At 45.5% G+C, this 22,030-nt stretch overlaps 2 protein-coding genes across 2 annotated transcripts; one reads left to right on the top strand and one right to left on the bottom strand.

The window, feature by feature from the left end:
• Positions 1 to 18,919: 18,919 nt before the first annotated feature.
• LOC119276963 (disease resistance protein RGA2-like) lies at positions 18,920 to 21,062 on the top strand. Its single transcript, XM_037558146.1, has 3 exons — positions 18,920 to 20,442; positions 20,570 to 20,724; positions 20,765 to 21,062. The coding sequence occupies exons 1-3, from the start codon at positions 18,972 to 18,974 to the stop codon at positions 20,867 to 20,869; spliced, it is 1,731 nt and encodes a 576-aa protein (XP_037414043.1). The 5' UTR covers positions 18,920 to 18,971; the 3' UTR covers positions 20,870 to 21,062.
• A 32-nt stretch (positions 21,063 to 21,094) lies between these two features.
• Positions 21,095 to 21,642, bottom strand: LOC119276962. Its single transcript, XM_037558145.1, has one exon. It carries the CDS (start codon positions 21,562 to 21,564, stop codon positions 21,322 to 21,324), a length of 243 nt encoding a protein of 80 aa, XP_037414042.1. The 5' UTR covers positions 21,565 to 21,642; the 3' UTR covers positions 21,095 to 21,321.
• Positions 21,643 to 22,030: the final 388 nt, after the last annotated feature.

Consider the following 22,030-nt stretch of genomic DNA (forward strand, 5'->3'; position numbering starts at 1 on the left):
CTTGAATCCACGAACGAGAGAGGAGAGTATTGTCCACGTACCCTCATAGCAACGAGAGAGGAGAGTATTGTCCACGTACCCTCATAGACCATAAGCGGAAGCGTTATCACAACGCGGTTGATGTAGTCATACATCTTCACGACTCGACCGTTCCAAGCACCGACGTACGGCACCTCCGTGTTAAGCACACGTTCAGCTCGATGACGTTCCCCGGGCTCCAATCCAGCAAAGCGTCGGGGATGAGTTTCGTCAGCACGACGGCGTGGTGACGATGATGATGTTCTACCGGCGCAGGGCTTCGCCTAAACTCCGTGACGATATGACCGAGGTGGAATATATATGGTGGAGGGGGGCACCGCACACGGCTAAGGAACGATCCGTAGATCAACTTGTGTTGTTCCTAGAGGTGCCCCCCTGCCCCCGTATATAAAGGAGCAAGGGGGGAGGGGGCGGCCGGCCTAGGAGGGGCGCGCCAAGGGGAGTCCTACTCCCACCGGGAGTAGGACTCCCTCCTTCCTTGTTGGAGTAGGAGAAAGGGGGAAAGAGGGGGAGAGGAGGAAGGAAAGGGGGCCCGCACCCCTTGTCTAATTCGGACCAGAGGGGGGCTGCGCGCCTCCTTCCTTTCGGCCTCTCTCCTCTATTCCCGTATGGCCCAATAAGGCCCATATATTCCCCGGCAAATTCCCGTAACTCTCCGGTACTCCGAAAAATACCCGAATCACTCAGAACCTTTCCGAACTCCGAATATAGTCGTCCAATATATCGATCTTTACATCTCGACCATTTCGAGACTCCTCGTCATGTCCGTGATCACATCCGGGACTCCGAACAAACTTCGGTACATCAAAACTTATAAACTCATAATAAAACTGTCATCGTAACGTTAAGCGTGCGGACCCTACGGGTTCGAGAACTATGTAGATATGATCTAGAACTATTCTCGGTCAATAACCAATAGTGGAACCTGGATGTTCATATTGGTTCCTACATATTCTACGAAGATCTTTATCGGTCAAACCGCATAACAACATACGTTGTTCCCTTTGTCATCGGTATGTTACTTGCCCGAGATTCGATCGTCGGTATCCAATACCTAGTTCAATCTCGTTACCGGCAAGTCTCTTTGCTCGTTCCGTAATACATCATCCCACAACTAACTCATTAGTTGCAATGCTTGCAAGGCTTAAGTGATGTGTATTACCGAGAGGGCCCAGAGATACCTCTCCGACAATCGGAGTGACAAAACCTAATCTCAAAATACGCCAACCCAACATGTACCTTCAGAGACACCTGTAGAGCACCTTTATAATCACCCAGTTACGTTGTGATGTTTGGTAGCACACAAAGTGTTCCTCTGGTAAACAGGAGTTGCATAATCTCATAGTCACAGGAACATGTATAAGTCATGAAGAAAGCAGTAGCAACATACTAAACGATCGTGTGCTAAGCTAAGGGAATGGGTCAAGTCAATCACATCATTCTCCTAATGATGTGATCCCATTAATCAAATGACAACTCTTTTGTCCATGGCTAGGAAACTTAACCATCTTTGATTCACGAGCTAGTCAAGTAGAGGCATACTAGTGACACTATGTTTGTCTATGTATTCACACATGTATTATGTTTCCGGTTAATACAATTCTAGCATGAATAATAAACATTTATCATGAAATAAGGAAATAAATAATAACTTTATTATTGCCTCTAGGGCATATTTCCTTCAGTCTCCCACTTGCACTAGAGTCAATAATCTAGTTCACATCACCATGTGATTTAACACCAATATTCACATCTGTATGTGATTAATACCCATAATTCACATCGTCATGTGATCAACGCCCAAAGGGTTTACTAGAGTCAATAATCTAGTTCACATGGCTATGTGATTAACACCCAAAGAGTACTAAGGTATGATCATGTTTTGCTCATGAGAGAAGTTTAGTCAACGGGTCTGTCACATTCAGAGCCGTATGTATTTTGCAAATATTCTATGTCCACAATGCTCTGCACGGAGCTACTCTAGCTAATTGCTCCCACTTTCAATATGTATCCAGATTGAGACTTAGAGTCATCTGGATTGGTGTAAAAGCTTGCATCGTTGTAACTTTTACGACTGGCTCTTTTATCACCTCCATAATCGAGAAACATCTCCTTAGTCCTCACTAAGGATATTCTTGACCGCTGTTCTAGTGATCTACTTTTAGATCAAAATTGTATTCCTTTGCCAAACTCAGAGCAAGGTATACAATAGGTCTAGTACACAGCATAACATACTTTATAGAACCTATGACTGAGGCATAGGGAATGATTGTTCATTCTTTTCTATTTTCTGCCATGGTCGGATTTTGAGTCTTACTCAACTTCACACCTTGCAACACAGGCAAGAACTCTTTCTTTGACTGTTCCATTTTGAACTACTTCAAAATCTTGTCAAGGTATGTACTCATTGAAAAATCTTATCAAGCGTCTTGATCTATCTCTATAGATCTTGATGCTCAATGTGTAAGCAGCTTCACCAAGGTCTTTCTTTGAAAAACTCCTTTCAAACACTCCTTTATGCTTTCCAGAAAAATTCTACATTATTTCCGATCAACAATATGTCATTCACATATACTTATCAGAAATGCTGTAGTGCTCCCACTCACTTTCTTGTAAATACAGGCTTCACCGCAAGTCTGTATTAAAACTATATGCTTTGATCAACTTATCAAAGCGTATATTCCAACTCCAAGATGCTTGCACCAGTCGATTGATGGATCGCTGGAGCTTGCACATTTTGTTAGCACCTTTCGGATCGACAAAACCTTCTGGTTGCATCATATACAACTCTTCTTTAAAAATCCATTAAGGAATGCAGTTTTGACATCCATTTGCCAGATTTCATAAAATGTGGCAATTGCTAACATGATTCAGACAGACTTAAGCATAGATATGAGTGAAAAACTCTCATCGTAGTCAACACCTTGAACTTGTCGAAAACCTTTTGCGACAATTCTAGCTTTGTAGATAGTAACACTATCAGCGCCCGTCTTCCTCTTGAAGATCCATTTAATCTCAATGTCTCGCCGATCATTGGGCAAGTCAATCAAAGTCCATACTTTGTTTTCATACATGGATCTTATCTCAGATCTCATGGCCTCAAGCCATTTTGCGGAATCTGGGCTCACCATCGCTTCTTCATAGTTCGTAGGTTCATCATGGTCTAGTAACATGACTTCCAGAACAGGATTGCCGTACCACTCTGGTGCGGATCTTACTCTAGAAGACCTACGAGGTTTTGTAGTAACTTGATCTGAAGTTTCATGATCATCATCATTAGCTTCCTCACTAATTGGTGTAGGAATCACAGGAACTAATTTCTGTGATGAACTACTTTCCAATTTGGGAGAAGGTACAATTACCTTATCAAACTCTACTTTCCTCCCACTCACTTCTTTCGAGAGAAACTTCTTCTCTAGAAAGGATCCATTTTAGCAACGAATAACTTGCCTTCGGATCTGTGATAGAAGGTGTACCCAATAGTTACCTTTGGGTATTCTATGAAGACGCACTTCTCCGATTTGGGTTCGAGCTTATCAGGTTGAAACTTTTTCACATAAGCATCGCAGCCCCAAAATTTAAGAAACGACAACTTTGGTTTCTTGCCAAACCACAGTTCATAAGGCGTCGTCTCAACGGACTTCGATGGTGCCCTATTTAAAGTTAATGCAACTGTCTTTAATGCATAACCCCAAAACGATAGTGGTAAACTGATAAGAGACATCATAGATCGCACCATATCTAGTAAAGTACGATTACGACGTTCGGACACACCATAACGTTCTGGTGTTCCAGGTGGCATGAGCTGTGAAACTATTCCACATTGTTTTAATTGAAGACCAAACTCGTAACTCAAATATTCATCTCCGCGATCAGATCGCAGAAACTTTATTTTCTTGTTATGATGATTTTTCCACTTCACTCTGAAATTCTTTGAACCTTTCAACTATTTCAGACTTATGTTTCATCAAGTAGATATACTCATATCTGCTCAATTCATCTTGTGAAGGTCAGAAAATAACGATACCCGCCACGAGCATCAACACTTATTGGACCGCATACATCGGTATGTATTGTTTCCAATAAGTCAGTAGCTCGTTCCATTGTTCCGGAGAACGGAGTTTTAGTCATCTTGCCCAAAAGGCACGGTTCGCAAGCATCAAATGATTCATAACCAAGTGATTCCGAAAATCCATCTTTATGGAGTTTCTTCATGCGCTTTACACCGGTATGACCCAAACGGCAGTGCCACAAATAAGTTGCACTATCATTATTAACTTTGCATCTTTTGGCATCAATATTGTTAATATGTGTATCACTACGATCGAGATCCAACAAACTATTTTCATTGGGTGTATGACCATCGAAGGTTTTATTCATGTAAACAGAACAACAATTATTCTTTGACTTTAAATGAATAACCGTATCACAATAAACATGATCAAATCATATTCATGTTCAACGCAAACGCCAAATAACATTTATTTAGGTTCAACACTAATCCCGAAAGTATAGGGAGTGTGCGATGATGATCATATCAATCTTGGAACTACTTCCAACACTCATCGTCACTTCCCCTTCAACTAGTCTCTGTTTATTCTGTAACTCCTATTTCGAGTTACTAATCTTAGCAATCGAACAAGTATCAAATACTCAGGGGCTACTATAAACACTAGTAAGGCACACATCAATAACCTGTATATCAAATATACCCTTGTTCAGTTTGCCATCCTTTTTATCCACCAAATATTCAGGGTATTCCCGTTTCCAGTCACCATTTCCTTTTGCGGTGTAAGCACTCAATTTCAGGATTTGGTTTAGCTTTGGGCTTCTTCGTGGGAGTGACAACTTGCTTGTCATTCTAGTTGAAGTTCCCTTTCTTTCCCTTTGCCCTTTACTTGAAACTAGTGATCTTGTCAACCATCAACACTTGATGCTCTTTCTTGATTTCTACCTTCGTCGATTTCAACATCACGAAGAGCTCGGGAATTGTTTTCGTCATCCCTTGCATACTATAGTTCATCACAAAGTTCTACTAACTTGGTGATGGTGACTAGAGAACTCTGTCAATCACTATCTTATCTGGAAGATTAACTCCCACTTGATTCAAGCGATTGTAGTACCCAGACAATCTGAGCACATGCTCACTAGTTGAGCGATTCTCCTCCATCTTTTAGCCATAGAACTTGTTGGAGACTTCATATCTCTCAAGTCGGGTATTTGCTTGAAATATTAACTTCAACTCCTGGAACATCTCATATGGTCCATGACGTTCAAAACGTCTTTGAAGTCCCGATTCTAAGCCGTTAAGCATGGTGCACTAAACTATCAAGTAGTCATCATATTGAGCTAGCCAAACATTCATAACGTCTGCATCTGCTCCTGCAATAGGTTTGTCACCTAGCGGTGCATCAAGGACATAATTCTTCTGCGCAGCAATGAGGATAAACCTCAGATCACGGATCCAATCCGCATCATTGCGACTAACATTTTTCAACACAATTTTCTCTAGGAACATATCAAAATAAACATATGAAAAGCAACAACGCAAGCTATTGATCTACAACATAATTTGCAAAATACTACCATGACTAAGTTCATGATAAATTTAAGTTCAATTAATCATATTACTTAAGAACTCCCACTTAGAAAGACATCCCTCTAATCCTCTAAGTGATCACGTGATCCAAATCAACTAAACCATAACCGATCATCACGTGAAATGGAGTAGCTTTCAATGGTGAACATCATTATGTTGATCATATCTACTATATGATTCACGCTCGACCTTTCGGTCTCTGTGTTCCGAGGCCATATCTGCATATGCTAGGCTCGTCAAGTTTAACCTGAGTATTCCGCGTGTGCAAAACTGGCTTGTACCCGTTGTAGATGGACGTAGAGCTTATCGCACCCGATCATCACATGGTGTCTGGGCACAACGAACTTTGGCAACGGTGCATACTCAGGGAGAACACTTCTTGATAATTAGTGAGAGATCATCTTAAAATGCTACCGTCAAACAAAACAGAATAAGATGTATAACAGATAAACATCATATGCAATCAAAATATGTGACATGATATGGCCATGATCATCTTGCGCCTTTGATCTCCATCTCCAAAGTACTGTCATGATCTCTATCGTCACCGGTACGACACCATGATCTTCATCATCTTGATCTATATCAATGTGTCGTCACATGGTCGTCTCGCCAACTATTGCTCTTGCAACTATTGCTATCGCATAGCGATAAAGTAAAGCCATTATTTGGCACTTGCATCTTATGCAACAAAGAGACAACCATAGAGCTTCTGCCAGTTGCCGATAACTTCAACAAAACATGATCATCTCATACAACAACTTATATCTCATCACGTCTTGACCATATCACATCACAACATGCCTTGCAAAAACAAGTTAGACGTCCTCTACTTTGTTGTTGCAAGTTTTACGTGGCTGCTACGGGCTGAGCAAGAACCGTTCTTACCTACACATCAAAACCACAATGATAGTTCGTCAAGTTAGTGCTGTTTTAACCTTCGCAAGGACCGGGCGTAGCCACACTCGGCTCAACTAAAGTTGGAGAAACTGACACCCGCCAGCCACCTGTGTGCAAAGCACGTCGGTAGAACCAGTCTCGCGTAAGCGTACGCGTAATGTCGGTCCGGGCCGCTTCATCCAACAATACGCCGAACCAAAGTATGACATGCTGGTAAGCAGTATGACTTGTATCGCCCACAACTCATTTGTGTTCTACTCGTGCATATAACATCAACGCATAAAATCTAGGCTCAGATGCCACTGTTGGGTAACGTAGTAATTTCAAAAAATTTCCTACGTACATGCAAGATCATGGTGATGGCATAGCAACGAGAGAGGAGAGTATTGTCCACGTACCCTCATAGACCATAAGCGGAAGTGTTATCACAACGCGGTTGATGTAGTCGTACGTCTTCACGACTCGACCGATCCAAGCACCGAACATACGGCACCTCCGTGTTAAGCACACGTTCAGCTCGATGACGTTCCCCGGGTCCAATCCAGCAAAGCATCGGGGATGAGTTTCGTCAGCACGACGGCGTGGTGACGATGATGATGTTCTACCGGCGCAGGGCTTCGCCTAAACTCCGCGACGATATGACTGAGGTGGAATATATATGGTGGAGGGGGGCACCGCACACGGCTAAGGAACGATCCGTAGATCAACTTGTGTTGTTCCTAGAGGTGCCCCCCTGCCCCCGTATATAAAGGAGCAAGGGGGGAGGGGGCGGCCGGCCTAGGAGGGGCGCGCCAAGGGGAGTCCTACTCCCACCGGGAGTAGGACTCCCTCCTTCCTTGTTGGAGTAGGAGAAAGGGGGAAAAAGAGGGGGAGAGGAGGAAGGAAAGGGGGGCCACACCCCTTGTACAATTCGGACCAGAGGGGGGCTGCGCGCCTCCTTCCTTTCGGCCTCTCTCCTCTATTCCCGTATGGCCCAATAAGGCCCATATATTCCCCGGCGAATTCCCGTAACTCTCCGGTACTCCGAAAAATACCCGAATCACTCAAAACCTTTCCGAACTTTGAATATAGTCGTCCAATATATTGATCTTTACGTCTCGACCATTTCGAGACTCCTCGTCATGTCCGTGATCACATCCGGGACTCCGAACAAACTTCGGTACATCAAAACTTATAAACTCATAATAAAACTGTCATCGTAACGTTAAGCGTGCGGACCCTACGGGTTCGAGAACTATGTAGATATGACCGAGAACTATTCTCGGTCAATAACCAATAGTGGAACCTGGATGTTCATATTGGTTCCTACATATTCTACGAAGATCTTTATCGGTCAAACCGCATAACAACATACGTTGTTCCCTTTGTCATCGGTATGTTACTTGCCCGAGATTCGATCATCGGTATCCAATACCTAGTTCAATCTCGTTACCGGCAAGTCTCTTTACTCGTTCCGTAATACATCATCCCACAACTAACTCATTAGTTGCAATGCTTGCAAGGCTTAAGTGATGTGTATTACCGAGAGGGCCCAGAGATACCTCTCCGACAATCGGAGTGACAAAACCTAATCTTGAAATACGCCAACCCAACATGTACCTTCGGAGACACCTGTAGAGCACCTTTATAATCACCCAGTTACGTTGTGATGTTTGGTAGCACACAAAGTGTTCCTTTGGTAAACGGGAGTTGCATAATCTCATAGTCACAGGAACATGTATAAGTCATGAAGAAAGCAGTAGCAACATACTAAACGATCGTGTGCTAAGCTAACGGAATGGGTCAAGTCAATCACATCATTCTCCTAATGATGTGATCCCGTTAATCAAATGACAACTCTTTTGTCCATGGCTAGGAAACTTAACCATCTTTGATTCATGAGCTAGTCAAGTAGAGGCATACTAGTGACACTATGTTTGTCTATGTATTCACACATGTATTATGTTTCTGGTTAATACAATTCTAGCATGAATAATAAACATTTATCATGAAATAAGGAAATAAATAATAACTTTATTATTGCCTCTAGGGCATATTTCCTTCATCGTTGTCATCTTCATCTTGATGGAACCATGTGGGGGGGGGGGGTGCATGATTGTCCACCATGGCCATCGGTTTTCCCATTGGAGGGATGGACTCGTCGAGAGTACGCATGTTGTCATGTAGGAGACCTAGCACCAAGAAGAAAACACACTAGGAGTAGAGGTTAAGTCATTAGAAATCATAGTGGCCTCACATGCCGTGTCAACTACCTCACTCTCTAAGTGTTGTGGCTCACTCATTCCCTCAAGGATGCTCGCACTCATATGGTTGGTGGAGTCACTCAAATGGCGCTCAACCTCACATAGGATGTGTGGCATACTCTCATGTGTGGGGCTAGTGGTGAACACACTCATCCTCTCATAGGAAATGCTCTCAATGTCATATATGGTGGAGTAACTCATCTCACTCATGGGGTGGTGGCTCTGCTCACATGACAAATGGGGCATCTCAACATATGTGAGTGCCGGAGAGATGTTGGTGCAAATGTCTCCATGTGCGGTCGCGTAGCTTGACTCGGAGTATGAGTCCAATATGGGCACCGTCTTCATGTTGTTGAAGAGGTTCGCGCTCGTCGCCGTAGTCAAAGGGGATGTCCCTTGCTTGACCGTCTTGTCACCGTCTTGGTGTGGGAGGCCCATATGATGTGGCACCTCATAGCTCGTCTCCATGATCGAAGGGAACCCATGCTCGGCCATCTTCCTTGGGGGGCTTCCGAAGATGAAAGTGTCTCCCTCATTTGTAGGTGGTCACCTTGGACTTGATGTAGTCGTTTTAGGCGTACTCATGGTAAGTAGGCGAAGATGCCGTACGTCCAAAGGCGAAGATGCCTTGATAGCACTTGGAGAAGATGCCGAAGTGGTTGTTGTAGCCGTAGCTCCGTCTTGGTGGTTCTCGTCTCGCGGTCTTCTCTTTTGCTCATGAAGCTTGGACTTGGCGTGAAGTAGGGCTTGTTGGGACTTGTGCATTTGCGCTTGTGGAGCATCTTCATGATGATGATATGATTGTCGTGCTTGAGCTCGTAGTAGATGTCGTTCGTCATCGTCGTGCACATGTTGCTTGGAGGTGACTTTCCCTTCATGACGATGTTGATCACGAACATGATGGTGGTCGCCATGGGGATGTGAACGTGGACGAATTGCGCTTGCATCATTTTCGCGCTCTGAAGGCTTGTGGCTTGAATGTCGCTGCCTTGAAGATGACGAAGGGGGAGAAGACTTGATCAAGGCTCTAATCTCCTCCATCCTTGTATCTTGCTCCTCTTTATGTGCGGAAAGCTTCTTGTCAATGTAGTCCCTTTTCCTTGCTTCAGAGTGACGAATGTCGATGGAGATGTTCTCGATGCGCTCTCGCAATCTTGATTGTGCGCCTTGTATTTGTCGTTGTAGATCAAAGATGGACGCTTTGGTGTTGTAGTTGTTCACGCCATCGTGGTTGTCGAGGACCGGAGAGGAAATGCCTTGCCTATCCAACACAAGACTCGAGCAAGTATGAGTGGGAGAAAGAGAAGAACTAGACCAAATGTACCTTGACCGATGTTGAAGATGGATCAATGATCACTCAAATGTGTAACAAGGAAATAGCACAATTGGTACCAATTCTTATCGGTTCTCACACCTACACAAGCAAGGCTTATGGTGGAGCTCGGTGAGGATAGTGGCACAAAAATTTGATGCAAAATGTTAGCAAGAGTCAATAATGTTGAAAGAGATTCACAAATTTGCAAGCGAAACAAGTAGACCAATAGCAAAATGGATGGCACACGGAAACACACACACGGATAGATAAATGGGGTCGTGCAACCAAGGAATGAGCACAAAATGTGGAATCCACGGAAAACGCTCGTGTTGCCTCAAGAGAGACGCTAGCACGATTGCTCAATAGGCGGATACGACACTTGTGCACAACCTATAAGATGCAAAATGGATAAACTTCTATCCCAGGTATGCTATGTATGTATGGTTCCCGGTGTTTCTCTCAAGATGATCCAATATGATCGGATATGACAATCTTATATGCAATGTGGTATGATGCTATGGCACTTGCTTACAAGCTTCTTTGCTCTCTTTCTTTTGCTTAAAAGCTTTATTTTTTTTGTATGGCCACTTTTGCACAATGCACAAACCAAGATAGCAATTGTGTATATGCGGGAACAAACTTGTGACACAAGCTATGATACCAATATATGCACCACGATGATATGGTATGTATGCTATGGGAAGTATGATCACTAATGTGCACAAGTCACGTTGTCGGCAATACTCAAATGGCTAGTCTCGATAGGCAAGTAACGCAAAATGGGCTAGGGTTTAACAATGCAATGGCAAGAGGAATATACAATGGAGGGCTACCACAATACCAAGATGATATGGAGGTTACCGTCGAAGGTTTCTCGTATGTACGCCACAGACGGATGATGGTGAAGTGGTCAAAGTCGATCACGACCTCGAGGCGATGATGAGTGGCGGTGTTCTTGATGTAGAAACCAAGATGATGGAGACTCGTCCGTAAGTAGCCGAAACACCTTAGGAAACGGAAAAACCGCGAACTCAAAATCTCAAACGTCAAATGTCAAAATGCTGGTAGCGGAAAGTGGTGGTGGTTGCACTCGGCAATGCGGAAGTGGAATGATGGGCTATACACGTGCCGGAGTTGAAGTTGTCGTCCCTAAGTAGCCTAAACACCTTAGGAGACACAAGCCACAACTCAAACAAGCTCAAACAAAATTGGGTTAATTTGGGTTGTCGGAAGTGTATGGCGGGCAAGGTTATGTGGAAGTGGTGGTGGTGGTTGATGAAGAAGCAATCGTCCCTAAGTAGCCGAAACACCTTAGGAGACTCGAATCACTACTCAAGCAACCACTAATGCTATGGTGAACAAAATGGGTTAGGTTGTGGAAGTCGGTGGTGGCTATGCGGATGCTATGATGGAGGGCTTAGGTAAACTTGCCAAATTTTCGAAAATTTGATGGACTCAAATGATGTTGGTGTTATTTTTGTGGGATGGGGGATGACAATAGCTTCTCAACAACCTAAAGAACATCAAAAATGGACTCTAGATGAATTAGTTATGGACAAAACGGTGAAACGGGAAAAGCTGAAATCCCGGGGGGCGGACATCCGGGGGTTTGGCCGGATGTCCGGGACCTGATGTACAGAACCTTGCGCGAAAATGCGCTCCAGGAGCCGGATGTCCGGGCTAATGGCAGTATGTCCGGGATGGCCGGATGTCCGGGGGTCGGGCCGGATGTCCGAGCTCCAAATCCGAGGATGAACTCGAGGAACTTGATTTTGGGGAGGAAATTGATGATTTCGGGGGCAAAATTTGAGAGATTTCGTGGATGGAAAGTGGAGAAACTTGGGGAGATGCTAGATCCACTCGAAACCAAGCAAATCCATGGATCAAAATCAACAAAACATCATCAAACCAACAAATCACAAAAAAATTTGGGGGCTATTTTTGGTGGGGATTTTTGAATTTAGGACGAAATCAACAAAATCAAGCTAGAAAACAAAGGGTAGGGGCTCCAAAAACGTGATCAACCTGGCTCATGATACCAAGATGATGTAGGGCGGAACCCTAGGGGCCGATCTTTCATGTTTGGAGAGGATCCCTATGAGGAACACGAAGAACACGCGGAAGGAAACGAGGGAAATCACGGGGAAACGAAAGAGAAAACACTCAACCAACACGAATATGATCACACATGTGCAAGATCCAAGAAACAGAAAGAGATACACGGTCCAAATCCAACAAAGTACGATACAAGTGGCGGTAGCTCATCTCCGAGAGGAGGTCTTGAATCCACGAGGGATCTTCCCATAAATGGGTCCTGAATCCATGGCGGATCTTCTCCGAAGAGGCCGCGGTCTCTCACAAGGAGGAGATCCGTATGGATGAGCAAAGCTCTATCTCAAATGAGCTAATCCTTTGCTAACCCTAACTAGGAGGAGGTGGGAGAGTATATATAGTGCTAGCCCACGAAGGGGTAAGTGAGAGGGGGATACAAGGGCCCTTGGCCCGTTCTCTGCGCACAGGCAGGTGCCGGATGTCCGGGTTGGGGGCCGGATGTCCGGCGGCTCACGAAGAGCCGGATGTCCGGGCCTTTGGCCGGATGTCCGGGCTGGCGAGGTCCAGCTTCTGGACGTTCTGTGATGGGGCGCCGGATGTCCGGGCTGTGGCCGGATGTCCGGGCTTGCGGGAGGGGCCGGATGCCTAGGGCCTGACCGGATGTCCGAGCCCTGTAGCACTTCGGTTGCTGGGCTGCTGCTGTTGACATCTTCAGGGGCCGGATGTCCGGGCCAGGGCCGGATGTCCGGGTCCTGTAGCCTTTCTCCGGTTCCTCTTGTCGTGCTCCTTCATCCTTGTACTTGGGGACTTGTCCATCATTCCGAGCATCTCCAAGAGGGTCTCCTTGGTACCTTGTGTCCAATGGCGTATGTTTGAGGTCTCGTCGTATGTCCACTTGGGGCTTGGAGAGTAGTCATAATGTACATGAGGATAATCGTCGGATGCTCCGGATCACCTAGGCCTAGTACTTAGATTCCTTGTAATCCCTTTCTACAAAGTACTTTGTGTGCATGATAGAGCAATGCTGTTTTATGTACTTCCTCCGTTCCTAAATATAAGTCTTTTTAGAGAGCTTAATATCAACTACATACGAAGCAAAATGAGTGAATCTTCACTCTAAAATACGTCTATATACATCCGTATGTAGTTTATATTCAAATCTTTAAAAAGACTTATATTTAGGAACGGAGGGAGTACACAGTAAGAGTTAAGATTTCATTTGACTTTAAAGGTATGTAAACTAGTTTTTATGGTTCTACCTCTTGTTAGCATTCTGTTTTCAGACCCGTTCTTACTGCACAAACCGGACACTGCTGAAAGGAAAACACATACAAAAATGAAAAAGACACCACCTCAAGGGGGAAGAAACCCCTAGGTCTTTTAATTAATACCTCCTCCGTTTCAAAATAAATGTCTCAACTTTGCATTAACTTTAGTATAAAGTTATACTAAAGTTGAGACATTTATTTTGGGATAGAGGGAGTATAAGGAGAGCCTGTGACGGCCCCTCGTTGCGAGCACGGAGGCTCGAATGCAGGTGGGAAACATACAAAGAGGATACACAAACACCTACTCCATCTGTTCCAAAATAGATGACCCAACTTTGTATTAACTTTGTACTACTAAAGTTAGTATAAAGTAGAGTCATCTATTTTGAAACGGCTATTTTGAAACGGAGGGAGTAGCCCCATGATCAACCCCAGAATCAAACACTCTGCAGCGGAGAGCGCTTCTTGTTCGATGTCATTATGCTGCAACTCACCAGGTAGCTATAGTAGGGGGGGGGGGTATCTGAGACTTCCACGCCAGGAACTTTACAATTTCCACGCGGTATAGCACTTCCAGATACGAAATCCAGCAATGTTAGCTTCGGAACCTCTTGCTGAGGAGAGCACACCTGATGAACACCATTGGCCACAAGGACTTCGGAACCGCCACCTGCCATCCTCCAGAGGTATATAGGCCGCCCTTTCCGCATCAGATCGACTGGATGCTCGCCAAACATGAGCACATGCTTGGTGGTGAACTCTCTGATGCGCTCGAGAGCCTTGCACCAAAACCGGGCACTGAGGCTTGCTCTCAACAGGTTGCCGATTATGTTTGCATTGATGAAAGAAGTGTTGAGCTCAGCTGCAATCGCCATAGCTATGGATGATAGCTCTGAATAGTCCTCTGGGCCAGCATCTCTGAACGCAATCATCTTGAAGAAGTACCAGTAAGCTTCGTGGGGCAAAGCATTCAGTCTGAGCGCCTGGGTTGTTCCAAGCCGCATGATCCTCTCTGACCTGCTTGTAACCACGACTTTGCTTCCGTGCGCCATATGGCTTAGCAAAAGCCACATCCTTGTCCATATTTCCTTTTCCAGATCCCCAATCAGTTCGGCAGCAACCAGCAGCCTCCCATGTGAAGCGCCGTTTCTGTACTTGATAACACCACTGTCTTGTAGAGCATTCGCTTCCGCGCCTTGGAGTTGGAGATCATCCCCGCCGAGGAACACAATCGAGGAGAAGTAGCCGCGCACCCTGTCGTCATAGCAAACATGCTCAACGAGGGTGCTCTTTCCAACCCTTGCGGGTTCGACTACCGGAAGAAGGCTGAAATTTGCTGTGCCAGGGGGGCCAACCTGTAGCAGGAAGCTCACGACCCTCTCATATTCCGTGTGACGACCATACATGCACATGTCCGTAGACAAGTAGCTGCTGCAAGGTTACCGGCACAGCAAAGGATAGCACTTCAAGAACACCACAAACTCCTCCATGTTCTTCGGCGCCCTGGCAGAGAGGCAGAGCCGCTTGACGGGACTGACACGGCAGAGCGTGAGAGAGCGGTCGCTCACCTCATTTTTGGCCGTGGCGTCGCCTTCTCTGCGTCATCTGCACGTGAGGGCGTCGAGCATGTAGTAGCCTCTCTGTACATGTCATTCCTCAGCATCTCGAGCTGCCGGAGCATCGCCTGGTTGGTGATCTACCACCTCTCGGCCTCCTCCACGGTGGCCTAGACTCACAGCAGAAGGCGGCGCAGCCGTTGCAGGCTCTCTTCCGCTCCTCCGGCCTGCAGCCGGTGGTACCTGTCGACGAGGAAGGATACGTACATGCTTATTTTTATTTTTTTTCGAAAAGGGGACTTCCCGGCCTCTGCATCAGATCGATGCATACGGCCACATTTATATTAATAAAAGAGGTTCAACAAGGTCTTAATGTCGTGAAACAAATAAAAACCGGCAAGCTCACACAGAGTCACAACGCCAAGAACAAAATTCCCAAAAGCCACAACCGACTGGCATAACAAAAGATAGGTAAACTAATCGCATATCCTATTACATGACCGCCAACCAAACCGGTTGAAGATATCCCGCTACCATCTCCCATCGGATAGATCCAGTAACCAATCGCTCCCTGGCCTCCGTCTGAATGAGTAAGGACCACATACGGATCAACGCAGTAGCCCGAAATAAAACATGCAAAAAATGAATAGTTGTTGTTATATTAAAAGCCGAATCATTTCTGCAGTTCCAAATTGCCCATAACAACGCGCATACTCCTACACGAATGTGTCTGGCTGTTTCGGACTCTATCCCAACAAGCCATGTTCCAAATAACATACTAACCGAATTCGAAGGAGTAATGTTAAAGGCAATTTGCACGGGGCGCCACAAAACTCTCGCCAACGGGCAATAAAAAGAGAGGTGCTTGATAGTCTCGTCCCGATCACAAAAACTACACCTAGTAGATCCTGTCCAGTTGCGCTTAACCAAATTATCCTTTGTTAAAATTACTTGTTTATGCACAAACCACATAAACACTTTAATCTTCAAAGGAACTTTGACTTTCCAAACATGTTTGGAACTAGGAATAATACTAGAGTTAATGACATCGATATACATCGACTTGACTGTGAACTCTCCAGACCTAGTAAGCTTCTAACACAACTAATCGGGCTAATGAGCTAACTGAACCTCCATCAGTCTACTCACTAAATGAAGCCATGCTTCCCACAGGTCGCCAACAAGCACCCTCTGAAACTGAATATTCAGGGGAATGGACTGCATAATCGTTGCAACAAGAGAATCACGACGCTGAACAATACGATACAGGGACGGATACTGGAGCGCCAACGGCGTTTCACCAAGCCACGTATCCTCCCAAAAGCGATTGGTGTTGCCATTACCGACAATAAACTTTGTTCTATTAAAGAAGGCAAATTTGACTCTCATAAGCCCCTTCCAAAACGGCGAGTCAGTTGGTCTCACTGTCACCTGGGACAAAGCCTTGGACTGCAGATACTTACTACGGAGAATCTGCGCCCACGTTGCCTCAGTCTCAACTGACAACTTATACAACCACTTATTGAGAAGACATCTGTTCTTGACTTCAAGATTCTCAATACCAAGGCCCCCCTGGTCCTTTGGTCGACAGATGATATCCCATTTGGCGAGTCGGTATTTTCTCTTAAGTTCATCACTCTACCAGAAGAATCGGGATCTATAAAAGTCCAGCCTTTTTCTAACCCCAACTGGGACTTCAAAGAAGGATAAGAGAAACATAGGCATACTCGTGAGCACTGAATTAATTAGAATCAATCGGCCTCCATATGACATGACTTTTCCTTTCCAGCAACTCAGTTTTTTCTCAAACCGATCCTCAATGCACTTCCACTCGATGTTTGTTAGCTTACGATGATGAATGGGCATACCTAGGTACGTAAAAGGTAAAGCCCCCAACTCACATCCAAACAATTGCCTATAAGCCTCTTGTTCGTCCTTGGCTCTACCAAAGCAGAACAACTCGCTTTTATGAAAGTTAATCTTCAATCCGGTCAATTGTTCAAATAAGCATAACACTAACTTCATATTTCTCGCTTTTGCCAAGTCGTGCTCCACAAAGATGATTGTATCATCAGCGTACTCCAGGATGGACACACCACCATCAACTAGATGAGGCACCAAGCCACCCGCCTGACCGGCCTCCTTTGCCCTACCTATCAGGATCGCCAACATATCAACCACAATGTTGAACAAGATAGGAGACATGGGATCACCTTGTCTCAGGCCCTTGTATGTCTGAAAATAATGACCTATATCGTCATTCACTTTAATTCCAACACTCCCTTTTTGCGTGAAAGATTCTACCTGGCGTCGCCAAACTTCATCAAAATCCTTCATGCGTAAGGCCTGTTGAAGGAACAACCATTTGACTTTATCGTACGCCTTCTTATAATATCGCCAAAAACTGCAGAGACGGTCACCTCCATCTTGAATCCTTTGGGTAGAAGGGAAAGGGAGTGGCCTTGTTCGTTTGCTCTCTTTTACTCCCTCCGTCCCGTAATATAAAAACATTTTTCACACTACACTAGTGTAAGAAACACTCTATGGAGGGAGTAAAAGACTTTATTCATGAATCGGCAGTGCTGGTTTCAGCCAAAAGATCTGTGACTGAGGTTGGAAAGAGCCTTGGAGTAGCCGCGAGGGAAATGTCAAGTCGCCAACCATTAGATCGCACGCTGGCTGTCAACGTCCGAAAGTAGCAAGTCAAAGCACACAGGAGAATACGACTGGTAATACTTCAATCAGTATCAGAGGACCTGGTATACATTGCAATTTTGTGCTGAAAACCATCTGGATTTTACATTTTAGAAACAAACAAACAAACCCCATTGAAACTTGTTACTACCTCCCTTCGATCCATAATAAGTTGGATAGGAGAGAGTTGTATATATCCTACTTGCTGCAAACCATATTTTCACAAAGAGTATCAGGACAAACTCCAGTTCCGTCCACGCTGGATTCAGATATGCAAAAAGCTGGATTCAGATATGCAAAAATAACTGACGCTTAGGATGCTAGCGGAGGTGTGATGTGAACAACTCAAATTGAGATTCTTGCTGACCGCCGCAATCTTTTCATAAAGAGGAGAAACTCGGCATTCTAGAGAATGCTCTTGTGACCATTCATCACTCTTAAATCTTTGTGAAGTTCTACAGATCCATGATACTAGCTCCGCCCCAAATTATAACACCGTTTTAGGGTTTAAAGTCAATAGACAACATATTGTACTAGCTGTCTTAAATGTCATTTCCAGCCATGTTTTTTCTCCTTTTCGTGTGGGGGGTCTTTAGTACTCCCTCCGTCTCAAAATAAGTGTCACCGATTTACCATAAAATTATACTAAATCAGCGACATTTATTTTGGGACGAAGGGAGTAATTTGGTTGGTAAATTTAGAAGGCTTGATTGGGACATGAATCAATGTTCTATATCTTAGATACTCCCTCCGTCTAGGTATGTAAGTCATCTTACAAAAACCAAATAATCCCAAAACACTTAGGCGCGATGCATTAACTTCTACCTCGTTTCTTGTTTCTTGACATATCAACCAAATTACTTTAGAGATGAGGAATGTACATGCTTTTAATGACTTGAGACTACCAAACACAACATGCAGTGGTTAGTTCATTGTATGCAATGCTATTAATTAGCAAATAAACATTAAGGTCTCTCGTTTTCTCCTCCTCCTTGGTCATGGTGCACAACCTAAAATGACTTACTCACCTAGACGGAGGGAGTACATTTTTTTCATGTATATCGAAATAAAGAATATTGCTTCTTGCTTCTTTTTTTGAGGGAAGAATATTGCTTTTTTTTTTAAACAAAAACACCTTCTTCTCACTGTCGTATTGGGTCAATTTCGACGGTCTTGCTGTCAATGTTACGACGGGTCCATCCGACGACTTCTATGCCTCAACCCGAACCACAAGTTGGCCTCTCCCTCTTCCATTCTTTGGTGGATTCATCTATCCCACCAGGAACATTGCAGGGGCCTTCCAAAATGGAGCCGCTTCTCTCTGCAATCGTGGGTGATCTTGTCAGCAGAGCCCTGTCCATGGTAACCCAGAGATACCTGCAGTCCAAGGGAGCAGAGGAGGAGAAGCTCCAGAGGCTACGGGCAGTGCTGCTAAGGATCGATGCCACCGTCGAGGAGGCTGAGGGGAGGCACATCACCAACCAGGCGATGCTCCAGCAGCTCCAGATGTTGAGACGAGGTATGTACAGAGGCTACTACACGCTCGACACCTTCAGATACCGAGCGCACAGGGACAAGGCCGATGGCGAGGTGAGCACTCGCCGTTCGCTTGCCCTGTCCAGTTTCAGACGCACCTTCTTCTCTGTGTGCGATGCCCCAAGTATGGACGAGGTGCTTGATGCGGGGAGCTGCAGCAATCTTGACAAGATGCTCAGCAGCCTTGAGAGAGTGATTGGTGACATGCAGGAGTTCGTGATGTTCTTGGCCAGCTATCCTCGGATCTCCCGGCAACCTTACAGCGCGTATTTGTTTTGTGATCAGGTTATGTTTGGCCGGCAGATGGAAAAAGAGACAATTTTGAGCTTTCTGCTTTGTAGGGAGGCTGTGAGGAATGGAAGTCTGGGTGTGCTGCCCATAATCGGTCCAGCGAGAGTCGGCAAGAGTACACTTGTTGAGCATGTTTGCCTTGACGAGAGGGTGCGGAGGCGCTTCTCGTTGATCGTCTTCTTCAGCGGGAATGATCTTAAAGGTGGAAACTTGGCCACTCTAAAAGGTAGTGGTGTGATCAAGCATCAGAACCTTGCCTCCAGCCCGCATGGAGACTCACTGGCTGTGATTGAGCTAGCAGGGGACATGGACGAGGAAACATGGAGGGGGTTGTACACCTCGGCAGCAAGCCACCTGACGCCAGGCAGTAAAATCATACTCACCAGCCGTTCAGACAAGATAGCATCATTAGGAACGGCAGAGTCTCTTATGCTGAAATCTTTGTCCCAAGAAGCTTACTGGTATTTCTTCAAGACGGTTGCATTCGGAAGCACAAACCCTGGTGAGCATCCTAGCATGGCAGCCCTCGGCATGGAGATCGCCTTCCACATGAACAGATCATTCATGGCAGCGAACATCGTTGCCAGCTTACTGAGAACCAATCTTGACATACAGTTTTGGCGCAGAGTGCTGAGATGCTTGAGAGATTTCGCAAGCAAGCACCTCAGCATGTTTGGCGAGCACCCGACCAATCTCCTACAGAAGGACCAGCCTCTGTACATGTGGACAATGGCCAAGACAAGCAATGTCGTCGTGATGCGTGATATTTATGATGAGCCCTCTCCCCAGATCAGTGAGGTTCCCAGGATAACGGCACAAGATGTTTTGTCTGGGCAAGTTACGTCTGAAGGGACATTCCAAGCAGTGGCATGGAGGTCCAGGATACCGCCCTGCTACACCTACTTGGCGAGCTTCGTCGTGTCACGGACAGACAAGCACGCGGTGCTCGGTAAGAAGAGGTCTAGGCAGGAGAGGATTTGATGTAAAATGCGATAATTATACCTAATGTGATTACAAAGTGCACGTCTTACCTTTTTTTTATCAATGCCCTACATCTCCTCACTTATGTGTAGCAGCTTGCTCCATGGATCTCCAGCTATATCCCCACAAGCCGAGTACTGAACTTGACAGTCCACACTCATCACACGGCATAACCGGTCTGGTAGAACTGCTTACAAGCCAGATTGACAGAAACATTTTTATCTGCAAGGCAGGCTGGCAGAGAAAACCAGTAGGAAGGAAGAGATGTTACTGATACAAAACCCTGACAGTTAGTAGTCCAACACTACAGAAGAGCTGGAGCATTTTACAAGATTTCTGAGCGATTGTGCCATTTCCAGCAATTACCGCACTGCACATATATAGTCTATATGTAAAGGAAGTACGTTCAATACAATGCAGGGTCAGCGCACATACTTGAACTAGGATGGAGCCTGGCCCATATGCAACACAAACTCTATTGTTTCAGTCAATTCATTTATCGTTGACACACCTATGTATATTTTCATACTTTCGTAGCCCAAATCAAATTCGTATTGCGTACTGGAATAACATGAGAATTTCTAGGTAGCAGCTTTCTTTACCAAAACAAAGTATACATATGGGTTATATAAAGACATAGGCAGAAATCAGGTATTCCAAGGACCCACAGTTAACTCGGTGAATAGACATGAGTTTCAAACAAGGACGGAATCAAGCATAACCAGGGACCGTTATTGACATGCTAGAGCAACATTACATTTAGGGTAGTCTAGCTCTGGCTATCCAATCTGAGAACATCGCGGAATCGCACAACGAATCCGCCGCCCTCCTGCCAGATCCGTACGTACTAATTACCAATCACCAAGTCGTCGCAGAGGTCAGGGAGGGAGGACGAGCCGAGGGAGCAGGGCAGGTCCGGGTCCAGCTCCGGGGCGGCGGCGGCGGCGGTCTTGCTGGCGAGCTCCACCGCGCGGTCAAGGAGGCTGCGTGGCAGGAGGTCCGCCGGCGGAGGCAGTCGCTGGTGGCGCTGCAGCCACCACGCGACCGCGGCCGCCCTTGCCGCGCCTCCGCTGATGGCGCTCCCCGGCATCGTATCGCCTTGCTTCCCGGACGCCGCGATACTCCGAGAGGGTGGGGGAAAGCGGGCCTTGACGTGAGGATGAGCCGAACGAAGGAAGTGGTTTGCGACTGCCCCAGATCTATAGGCCCTTTGTGGGCTCACATTTTCTGTATGGGCCAAATGCTATCCTTCTGCTTCTGTTTCCCCCCCGAATGAATTCCTGTTTTTACCCTCTACTTGAACATTGCAAGCTCATCTCGTGTACAAACACACCGTCCCACCTTGACGAGTTTCTTATTCATGTCATGCAACTCCTTATTCGTTGATTTCACCTTATTCTTATTCACCATATTTGCTTCTAGGTTGCACCATTTTAGAAATAACTCCAACGGCACTTTTCCAGCAAAAGAAATAGAGGAGCCATGTGCGACCTAAAATACATTAAAAGAGTAATAAATTGGAGAAATCACTAAATGGGTGACCTGTATGAAAATAT

Source organism: Triticum dicoccoides, chromosome 3B, assembly GCF_002162155.2.
Source record: "Triticum dicoccoides isolate Atlit2015 ecotype Zavitan chromosome 3B, WEW_v2.0, whole genome shotgun sequence".
Taxonomy (NCBI): domain Eukaryota; kingdom Viridiplantae; phylum Streptophyta; class Magnoliopsida; order Poales; family Poaceae; genus Triticum; species Triticum dicoccoides.